Source organism: Daktulosphaira vitifoliae, unplaced genomic scaffold (genome assembly GCF_025091365.1).
Source record: "Daktulosphaira vitifoliae isolate Bord-2020 unplaced genomic scaffold, ASM2509136v1 Scaffold_2, whole genome shotgun sequence".
NCBI lineage: Eukaryota > Metazoa > Arthropoda > Insecta > Hemiptera > Phylloxeridae > Daktulosphaira > Daktulosphaira vitifoliae.
The window spans coordinates 11,002,061-11,013,954 of NW_026099573.1; the positions used below are offsets into that span (position 1 = coordinate 11,002,061).

Consider the following 11,894-nt stretch of genomic DNA (forward strand, 5'->3'; position numbering starts at 1 on the left):
GAAAAATACAAGAAATATTATAATACCATCCTCCATTCCTATGTCCTCACTATAAGTAATAGCGGGCATATTTATAATGAACAGAAAATATATATATATTGTATAAATAAATAAAATGTATAGGTATATAGTACAAATAATGGGGATATAATTAACATGTTTAAATATGTGTTATAGCAAAGACATTTACAAATTCATAATTGCCGATTTTGAATTCCTGCCAGTAAGTAAAGAGGAAATTATACTGATATCGGGGTCGTTGACAAACAGCATGGGTAAGTATGCGCCCAAACCATTACATGGAAAACCACTTAGACTATTTACTGGGAGACTACAGGTTATGAGGAAGAAACATTCTATTGCTCTTTTAGAAAAAAGACTTAAAAAAATATTTAAAAATAAGAAAGACAAATTGCACCCAATTCTGGACCAATTAAATAAAAGTCAGGGGGCATCAACGAATTCGTTAAATGGTCCTTATATAACTCGGTATTTCCATTGGGACGGTAGGACTCCAGTAACAGTTACCTGGAATGGGCTTACTGATTGGAAAATTTTAGAATGATTAAGAATTCCAGCAATAAAAATCCAACTTGATATAACTACCCGTCGTGTAGAAGACCAATATTATCTGGATCTTCTACATGTACAGAAAAAGAAAATAATATACACATATATACTTGGGTATGTAGAGAAAAATGGTTATCAGCTAAATCTGTTAGAAACTCACGGGGTAGTTTGTTCCAAATTACATGATATAACATATGCACATGACCCATGTGTGGATGTCACATACACTAAATGTATATTCAATTACCTGGTCAAAATAATTAGATATAAGAACCTCATAGAGTTCTTACGTTAAACATTATGTCGTATCGAATTATAATTGTAACACTATTAGTGGGTAGAATTATAATATTATTATATTATATTCGATTTATGTCATATTATATTATATTATTGTATTATTATTAATTATTTATGTATGTAAAACTTCGGGCTTCATGGAACATGAGCCCTAGTTTTAGGGGGGTGGTGTTGTGGCTCCACCACTTTATTAAATATTTATCTCTGCGAATATATGTTTATAATTGATAGGGACATCCGTATGCGGATGTCCCCTTGTTTTCTTTGTACGACTATTTTGCAGCAATAGTCAGTCTAGTGTTGACAGTCTAGTGTNAATGTAATTAATAATAATTTAATCCAGTTTTTTTCTATTTATATAGTAAATAAGTTGCACTTATAAAATATATGCTGTGTATTATGTCTGCCTTAGACAATTCTTGATACAAATTATTTAAGCAACACTTTTTTACATTATATATATAATTTAATTAATAATAATATAATTGGTTTTGCACTGTAATAACTTTTTATTTTATAAATTAAAAAATACAAATGATTGTTTTGAAAATTGTGAAATTAATAAATCTATAAAACTGTTACATAAAAATTGCATGAAATATTAAAAATTATTTTTTATAATGTATTAATTAGCTTTAAAGAGTGATAGATTTATCATTGACCACTAAATTATTCCTAAAGTAATAATAATTTTAGAAATATTTTTTTTGGTTTTGTTGTGTACTATTTATCTCTCAAATTATAAATGGTTAAATTATTTTTAGGTTCTTCCTTTATCCTTTATAAGAGTAAAAACTTTTTATATTTAGACAGACGGAAATACGCGGTCGTGAAACGTCTAATAATAAAAATATTCATATATTAAAAGAATAAATAGAAAATTACATAACCAATTGGCTAAAAATTTATTGATTATTTAATTAATTCGATGAAAAGATATTTCAGAAAATAAATACTAAAGTCTAACGAGCTTAGTAATAGGAGTNGAGAAAATAAATACTAAAGTCTAACTAGCTTAGTAATAGGAGTGACTAATAAAATAATTGGCTGAATAATATTAAAGGGGCAACAATGTTTAGTACAATGAATATATTGCACGAGAGAACGTGACTTGGCAGTCAAATGATAAAATAAAAGGAATCGATCATTACGAATAGTATTCGGTTGCGTCTTTCGTGTCCCGTGGGATAGAAAAAAGTTCGGGCAATCGGGCAACGTTGCTTCCATAAGTCTATATAATTATAGGGGACAGAGCGTTATAATAGTACATAACGCTTCCCAATACCATGTTGCCAGATGGCTTGTTAACTAATGTTGAATTTAAATTGGTCGCCGTATTTAAAATATAGTTGAAAATGATGTTTGAATTTGTCGCTCAAATATACTAAAGTTATTGTTATTAAAAGGCCGCCCGGTTGTGTTATTTTTCTAATCATATGGTAAATAAATTGCATTTATAAAACGTTTGTTGTTTATTATGTCGGCTTAGACAGTTTTTGTTACAAACTATTCAAGCATCACTTTAACTAAATGAAAGTTATTCTTTTGTTTTTTTTTTTGCAGAAATGTTTGTCATGTTTGATACAAATTTTCATTTTATATTTTATATGAGAATATATATATGTATAATGTAATTAATAATATTTTAATCGATTATGCATTGTAATAACTTCTAAGTCAAAATTTAAAAGTATAAATAATTATTTACTAAATTGAGAACTCAATAATTGTATTAAACTGTTACATAAAAATTACGTGAAATATTACTAATCATATATATATATAAACAACATAATTAGATTAAATTTAATTAATAAAATTAGCTTTAGAGTATGATTGATTTATCATTGACCACTTAATTTAGTTGAGTACTATTGATCTCTTAAATGATAAGTGGTTAAATATTTTTTAAGTCTATCCTTTATCCTTTAAGGATACTAACTTCAATTTTTTAAATGGCAGCATATTTATTGCCCAGTAGTATTGATAATAAATTACATATATAAAATGTATGCCGTTTATTATGTTGGCTTGGTCAATTTTTGTTACTAGTGAATTATTCTAACATCATTAAAGTTATTATTTTTTATCAAAGTTATAAATTTCTTTTTACATTTTATTTTTAACTAAGTAAATATTGTAATTTACATTAATTAAATTACAGTTGAAAAGCTTCAACATTATAGTTAAAGCTATATATATATATATAATTTAATTACCAATAATTTAATCGGTTATGCACTGTAAAAACTTTTAATTTAAAATTCAAAAATATAAATAATCATTTACAAAATTGTAAACTTATAATTTTATAAAACTTATAAATTTGTTCCCTCATTTCGTGTATAATGTTCCCTCCGCCATGCCCGCCCACATAAACACGGCTATACCTCATGCATGATACGTTTACGTACTTAAGTCCCTTTAAATATATATATATATTCTAATTACTATTAAAACTTATATATTAATACACTTTATTCTCATTAAGAGATATGTAGTGTATTCATTCCGATTACGGAGGATGATTCTCGTATTGTTATTTTTCGTCACTACCTCCACGTTACGCGCCTGCTGCTTTCCTTGGATGTGGTAGCCGTTTCTCAGACTCCCTCTCCGGAATCGAACCCTGATTCCCCTTTACCCGTTACAACCATGATATTGATAGTAACTACTATCATAACATGTAACTAAAAAGTGAAAAATAAATATAGTTTAAAAAAACTAAAAAACACGCTTTTAAAGAATATCGAACTAAAAAGTTATAAATAATTTTTAAAATAAGCGTAAAACAATAATGAACGAAAAGTACTAGTATTATTGTGATAAAAGCGTGGGTGCTTTGTGCTATATTTTTCGTATATTGAGCGCCCGACGCTTTTATCACAATAATATTAGTACATTTCGTTCATTATTGTTTTACGCTTATTTTAAAAATTATTTATAACTTTTTAGTTCGATATTCTTTAAAAGCGTGTTTTTTAGTTTTTTTAAACTATATTTTTTATATAAACAGATTAGATAAAGTTTTTAAAACAAAATTTTATTTTATTCAGTTATCAGTGAGATATAATTCATTTAAATTTAGGTAACGTGAAACTATTGAAAATATACTTCGCAATATACCACAAACATATAGACAGTGACATACAAAATGTTTAGTAAGTAAGAAAACAGGTAAATTGTTATAAACAATGAGAAAAATAGAAATCTGTTTTCTTACTTACTGAACACTCTATATTTGCGGCGGGTTGTCGTCAGTCGTGCGCCATTTGCTGGACTTGGTGTCGTGGCGTATGCACATGTGGTGTTAGACCAATTATTTTATTCACGCAGTGGGACGATGGGTGACAAAGATGGGACGGGTCAGGGATTGTATCAATAAATTATAGTGTGATTAAGGATAATAAACTTAACGATTTTCTTGAAATTATTGAAAAATTTTAATTTTCCCAAAGGAAAATATTATTTGATTTAAAATATTCTATAATATGTAGTTTAATTGTTATTCTTTCATCTCTTTAAGAATAAAATACCTAAACATTAATTTTCTTTGATGGAAACCACTATTTTTAGATTGAAGATAAGATAGAAAAAATAATTTTATTCTTATCATTATATTTACCCGATTTTACCCTTTCTGCTGTTATTGGTTGTTCAAGAATAGTGAGTTCTCACTAATTTTCTGTTTAGCATACAATAGTCGTTAATCGTCAAAGGTACTACTTAATATTATCTATCGCATAGAAATCTTATCTTTAATAATTCATGTCTATTAATAGACGCATAATACTATATACAACGCAAAATTTTACTAATGTACAATTTGAGCGGCCGATGTAGAAAATTTTCTTCTTAACGACCACAAAAATAATTTATGGCCTATTGAAAAAGATTATTGTCGCCTCCAGTATTGTGAAAACCAAATTAACAATGAATTTATATTTAAATTCCAAATCTTTAAAAAATTTGAAAAAAAGAACCGTTGATAAAAAAAATATTAGAACAAAATCGATTGAACATTTTTGTTCTATCAACAAACTAAAAATAAGGATTTCTCCAATAAAGAAAATTAAAGTGTAAATTTTTATCATTGAATTGATGAGTATTATTTAATCAATTATAATTTGAACACGGAATTATATGCACTTATAAAGAGCAAAGTATAATGCATGTATGCGCAGAAAAAAAAAACAATAAAATGTGCGCTTAATAATTTTTTCTTCTTAAAAATTTTTTATTTTTATATTATCGATTGTGCTATAAAACTTAATTATTTAATAAAGTATAGTCTATAATATTGACTCGACAGCCTGTATTGATCGATCGGCAAAGCGTTGTGCCTTCGTGTGCAAATCTTGATATTCGATTCATTACCGCGAGGAATGCTATTGAATGCGATATGAGGATAGCTGATGTGAGTGTACATGATGTGGGAAATCGTGTCAAGTGGAAGTTTAGTATAAGGGAGGCCGATCCCCAACTAGTTGGGATTAAGGCGAGGAAGAAGAAGAAAAATAAAAAAAATTAAGATTTTGAAACTATATAATTGATTAATACTAACTTATAATCACTGATGTAAAATAATTAATTTTTAATCAAATATATATAACACATAATAATTTAATCTGCTTAAGTGTAATGAAAGTAAACTTTATTTATTCAATAATTAAAAAAAACTATATCCAATAATAAATCACTTTAATTATAAAAAACAATTTGAAAATGACCTTTTTTTTATAATGAAGCTAAGAAATTGTTAAACTTGTCTATATTTTGAATATATATTAGAAATAATGTAATACTTAGTAGCAATAGATACTACGGCGGATTTGAAAGCCATCACAATAAATGAAGATACAACTGCTGTAAGAAATGGATGACCGCCAAAGACGTTGCTACCAAGTACAGATGCGTTGAAAAATTCGTCACTGCCTATAGTAGTCGCCTCCGCTGAATATACCCAAGCGCCAAAGCCTAATAAGGCCAAACACATAACAACCCATATCACTTGAGTTGAAGAAAAATGTAATGTATCCACAATAAATTTCCAGTTTCCCCCAAAGTATTGTACTAACCAAATAATTCGAAGTATAGACATGACTAAAGAAACAGTTACTAAACCGATTACAAAGTTGTGAACCCGACAAATTTCAGTCATTTTGGTAACAAATTCTATTTCTGATACATTATTGTACTTTTGTGTGGCCACATACATCAAACGTCGACGTCCGTCTAATACTAACACTATTATGATCATCATAATAACAATTAGCAAATCAAAAAAAGTTTGAAACTGTCCGAGTTCTGTAAGTCCTTGTTGAGTAAATTTGATTATAATAGGAATTATCAACCAAAATATCAAACACATGTAAAATACTACAAATAGTAAAGTTGTAAGATCAGTCAACCATGTAGCAAACACTGAATTGTATGGCACTGTTAAAACCTATTCAACAATATTTATTAAAAACAATAAGATAAATTTCAATAAATAAAATATGGGGGAATAAGATCTGGCCTTAAATAAAGTATATTTAAGCTTAATAAAAGTTAGACATCATTACCCGCGCCTACCTTACATATAATTTCATTTTATTATTTAATTACACTTTCCTAAAAATTTTTTAGAATACAACAAAAATGTTGTTATTAGTTTTAATAAATACATACGACAAAGGGGTATGACTAAGTTTTTATACCGAAGAAAAAGGAATTGAAGAATTGAATATTATTTTCACAAAGATAATATCAAACTTACAAAATGTAATCTATGTTTTTATTTTTACTAACAAACATTTAGTTAAATAATTTTAAATATCAATGTGATTATTTAAAAAAGACGCAACTTCTTACCAATATAGATGGGGTGTATAACAAATGTGTTGTAGTTTTGAACATAATTGAAAACATAGTTATGCAATCCACGTTAGGGGTATATAAATAAAACTCAATGATTAAACGTTGAGTTCTATTGTCAAGCCAATTAGTGTCCAGATGCTCTTGTACACTTAATATCCAAGAAGATTGTCCATTAAACAAATCTAGAATGTAACCAGGCTGTTCCAAATCCAAAAACACTGATGAAATAAAATTGCCCTTATTATTAAACTGAAAACAAAAGCTATTTGTATACATCCTTACACATTGATGGGAAATTAAGACGATTATCCCGAGATTGATGATGCCATGATGATTTTTCATTTTTATTGTCTGTTTTTTTATTCCATCCTTGTTCATAAGAACTAGTATCACTAATCCATTCGTTATTTTCTTCTTTAATACGATTTTGACGTATTCTTATACCTCCATTCATTATTTTACTATTATATAATCCGTACCAACCCCTGTCTTTAGCTGTAACAGTGTTCAAAATTTTCATTGACAAAGTGAGTTAAATATTAAAAAAAAACCTGCATAAAGAATTTTTATTAATTTATCAAAAAAAAAAAATTTTAATTTTTTTAAAAATATTTTCAAACTAAATATAGTCGGGAATTCAGCATAATGGACTTCATTATAGATTTTTATTTAACAATAATTAAAATCACAAATATAAAACGCATTAATATGCTTTATTCATAAAGAAAGAAATGAAAAAATAAAATTGATATTACTAAAGTCTAACAAATATGTTAGACTTTTAATAACAAATTGTTCATCTAGTCAAATTGTTGGGATATTTTTCTTTTTCTTTTTAAATAAAGTACAAATAAAAATCTTTAACTTGATATGGTAATTAATGTGTCAGATATCCCAAAATATTTTTAAAAATTGAAAACAAAATTTTTTTTAGAATAAATTGTGAGTTTTATTTACTTTAGCGGCCGATTTTTCATAGTAGAACAATCTACAGAATTTTTGTTTTTTTATATTATAGTACAATTTACAAGTTTTAATTTAATTTAGGTTAAAAATTGTCAGGCATTTCGATACATTTTCAAGAGAAAAAAAATCTGATTATACAGATAACTTTGTTAAAATCTTTTCTGTACTAAGTTTTAAGTGGATTTATTTAAAAGCATATTAAAAGAAATTTTTTTTTCTCTAGTATTGTCAATATAAATTTCTTTAAGATCCGTGTATTTAAAAAAAATATATAAGTATATCTTTATTATTTATTATATTAACTTTTTAAGGGTGAGTACTGTTCGAATCTTCAATATATATCTTACAGTAGAATACTACAAGATGAAATAGAAATAATATATCTGAGTGATTGATTTGCAAAAAAACATATGTTAACAAAATGTTTTTCAAATTTATTTTTTCTTATCTAGTAAAAAACTAATTTGTTAAAAAAAAAAGTAAAATTAAAGAATCAATTTTTTTAAATTGTACAGCCTTTGCAACTGAAAGACTTATTATTATGCCTCTGTTTATAAATAACAAAATCCCCGGACAAGAACCTGTTCTTTTATAACTTATGGAAACACTCAATCAGAGGGTTTAGAGATAAATATTATATCTAATGGGAGTATTGGACATAATATTATAATATACATATCTCCTAGATGAAGTGACCAACAGAAAAAATATTTCAATAATTGCCATGTAATAGCATTTTTTAAAATGTCTTAAAAATTAAGACATTAATTAAGAAATTTTTGCTACTCTACTGTTCTTAGTTATTAAATAGTTATGGGTAATAGAACACTAATATTAAGTTAAGACAATTTTATTTATTATTATATAATTACGTAAAGAAGATTCGTTTGTTATTGGCAATCCATTGTAATATTCTTTAACATCTAATTGTTTAATTAGTTGCTCAATCAAAAATGATTTCAGTCTATGATTTATTAAAAAACTGATATAATTACTTATCTTTTAAATAAAACAATCTAAATTACTTTTCTAAATCAATAACATTAGTTTTTATAAGGTTATTCATAAACTTTTTATACATAATATTGATTTTTATTATATGTGAAGGGTTATTTAACGAATATAACGAGCATATGCAACACATTGATGTTAATATTAAACAGACACATAATGTTGCTTCAGATCTAAAATGAATATTTAACTTCTGCTTTCGTCTTTCTACAGTCATCTATCAATTATATATTAATTTAAGCGAATTTTTAAAAACAAAAAAAAATTTTAATTATTTACCTGCATTATGTTTTCTGGAGGAGTGTAAAAAATTCGTTTCCTCACTCTCCTAATATGTTCAATCACTGAAATATGGTTTATTACATTTTTTTTGTAATTTTCTCGAAATTGGTCTAAATTAACTTCATATGTATCCAATAAATCAATTAAATATTTTTGATCCTTAAAATATTATCAAAAAAAGTTACATTTTCCCTTTCTATTTTTGATATATTTTAGTAATTTTGAAAGGTATCCGATTATAAAATAATTGAAAAATCTAATAACTTTAAAAGTACTTTACTAGTGTGAGTAAAAGTGTTAACAAAATGATAATATTATAATCTTAGTTATAAGATTATAATTCTTCAAAGTGAATTAATAATCGAGATTTTTCTCCACTACTATTTAAGTTATGAAATTTAATTTACTTTATTGATAAGAAATGCAATANACAAAAGTGAATTAATAATCGAGATTTTTCTCCACTACTATTTAAGTTATGAAATTTAATTTACTTTATTGATAAGAAATGCAATACCGTTGAATAAAAATATGAATATTGGAGATATTATGATGGTCTGAGGTATCGTAAATACTACTGCCATTAACCAATGTAAAGATTTAATTTTTCCAAATTTAAAACCGTATGCCACAATGTATATGCACGATAATATGCAAATTGTCATACAAATGAACCTATGTACATATTCTATTCATCAAACATCAAAGTGCATCTTAATTATCATTATATCTACCATCCTAATACAAGCCAATAATTTATCGTCCATTTTCTATTTTTTTTCGTGATAACTTTTGCCGGAATGTAAGGTAGTCTCTTGACAAATACTCTCTTCCACAGTGGAACTATATTAGAAAATTGTGGTCAAATGAATAAAGTCAATAAAAAAGAAAAATTAAAATTAACACTAAAATATTATAAGATTTGAAATTATGATGAGTAAGTATAGTAAAAATTAAAAACTAGTAAATCGAGTTGAATATTATAGCTAATATAATCAGCAATAATTTCAATATCAGATTAAAATGTATTATTGCAAGGAAAATTTTTTTATTATTATACAATTTTCCAAGTGCAATTCTAATTACAAAATACCTTTGGCGATAATTTCATCTTCTATTTGTCTGCCATATCTTGCACCTTTGCTAAACACAACGACTAAGTATTAAATAGATTAATTATAGTCGTATTTTTTATTAACTATTATACTTAAGACAATAGGAAGCAAAAAATGTAAAAAATATTTGTAGTAAATTGCATTGAATTGAAATTAAAACTTGTTCCAATGTTATTTCAAAATATAAGAAATTTTCTTCATTAGCTATAAATAAATATAAGTTAAGACTTTACAAATTACAAAAATTACAAATTATAATAAAGGATAACAACAATTTACTTTCCTTAAAATCGAAATACAGCAAACTTATCACCATATTTATCAAAATATTTAGACACATTGTTTTTGCTAATCTTTGGCAGCGTGTTAATACTGATCGTGGGTGGCTGATAGATGTAAAATAAAAGTTACTAGTACATTTAAAATGTCTACGTTTACCAATAAATGAATTGTAAACAATAGTTATGTACCTTGAGTCAAGGAAGGGCCTATCTACAATAATAAAAATGTTTTTTTCTATTTTCAAATAATTACCGTAGAACATCTAAGTTAAAAAAAAACTCTCATTCTACTTAAGGAAACTTAAATTATGTTGCTAACATACTTAAGAACTGTATAGTGGTTTTTTAAAAATATAAGCATTTTTTTTTCATTCTTTTAAATAGGTTTTTTTTGACCCAAGGTACAGAATAATAGCTAACAATTTATATGAATATATTAAAAGAAAAAGAAAAAATATATTTTTCTTTTATTTGTTTTACAAGACGTCTTCAAATGCCTTCAAAAGGCAAGGAACTTACCGAACAAAAATACTAGCCCATAAATGTTCATCTCGCAACAACAAGATTCCTTGTGTTATTACTTTACTAGACATAATTTGAGGGTCATTGATGTGTATGATATGATCGATCTTTTGATGATCCTCTGAAAGTGAAAACCATCGTTCCAAAATGAAATTCCATTTAATATTCCGTCGAATTTCTATGACGTCTACTCGCTTACAATACCATTCTGGTTTATCACCATAATTGTCATGCCACAAATGTATTGATTCGATTTCACCCAATGGAGCAGGCTCCAGTAAAATGAACCAATCGTCACTTAAACGCTGCAATACATCACAATTGTGACTATACAGCCAGTGGACCTGATTTATTTTAATACATATATTTATATTTTTAAAGTATATAACATATAAAAAAGTTCTTAATATATATTTACTCTGCTAGATGTTTTTGTACCATGTAACTGAATACAAACATTTGCCGATGTACCAGCATTCCCAGTAAACACTGTTATTAGATACACTTCTTCTTCCCACGGGTAGTTATCGGGTAAAATATGAATACCTCCCTAGAATTGTACACTATGAATACAAATATATAATAAATTATAATGAACTAACTCTTAAAATATCCAATTCGTCTTGGTACTTGGCCCATAAAAGTAATGAAATGAATATGACTAGTAGACTTACAAGAACAACCTCACAAACTGCATTTTTTTCTACGGATTCTGGATGAAAAATCTCACTTAATGGATCCACCGGATTTGGCAACGGCAAAACAGTACTACTAAACAAAGATAGATGGTTGGTCTGGCAATGAATTATAGACTGTGAAGTTAATGGTCCAACCTATAATACTTTGAATTTTTAGAATTATTGAAAATATTTAGATCTTAATATTTTTTATTGATGTCTAATGCATAAGCGGCACATCGGGGGGAGGGGCCTAGGGGTGCTTAGCACCACTTAAAATTTTTTAGTCCTCAGAATTGAATCATTGC

General features: G+C 26.5%; 1 protein-coding gene and 1 long non-coding RNA gene across 2 annotated transcripts; both read right to left on the minus strand.

The window, feature by feature from the left end:
* Positions 1-5,456: 5,456 nt before the first annotated feature.
* LOC126897503 (uncharacterized) lies at positions 5,457-10,283 on the minus strand. The gene is made up of 8 exons (XM_050671163.1): positions 10,199-10,283; positions 10,085-10,134; positions 9,726-9,834; positions 9,486-9,666; positions 8,989-9,150; positions 7,015-7,227; positions 6,727-6,950; positions 5,457-6,319 (listed from the first exon to the last, which is right to left on the minus strand). Exons 6-8 carry the CDS (start codon positions 7,184-7,186, stop codon positions 5,630-5,632), a joined length of 1,086 nt encoding a protein of 361 aa, XP_050527120.1. The 5' UTR covers positions 7,187-7,227; positions 8,989-9,150; positions 9,486-9,666; positions 9,726-9,834; positions 10,085-10,134; positions 10,199-10,283; the 3' UTR covers positions 5,457-5,629.
* Positions 10,284-11,017: 734 nt separating this feature from the next.
* LOC126897518 (uncharacterized) lies at positions 11,018-11,632 on the minus strand. Its single transcript, XR_007702119.1, has 3 exons — positions 11,512-11,632; positions 11,328-11,459; positions 11,018-11,253 (listed from the first exon to the last, which is right to left on the minus strand). It is a non-coding gene; the product is annotated as an uncharacterized LOC126897518 (long non-coding RNA).
* Positions 11,633-11,894: the final 262 nt, after the last annotated feature.

What these genes read in the sequence shown, in the direction of transcription:
- LOC126897503 (XM_050671163.1), bottom strand. Translation starts at nt 7,186, where the DNA reads ATGAATGGAGGTATAAGAATACGTCAAAATCGTATTAAAGAAGAAAAT. An exon ending in TCTTAATTTCCCATCAATGT is followed by an intron (nt 6,951 to 7,014) that starts GTAAGGATGTAT and finishes TTATTTCATCAG; the next exon opens with TGTTTTTGGATTTGGAACAG. An exon ending in TATACACCCCATCTATATTG is followed by an intron (nt 6,320 to 6,726) that starts GTAAGAAGTTGC and finishes ATTGTTGAATAG; the next exon opens with GTTTTAACAGTGCCATACAA.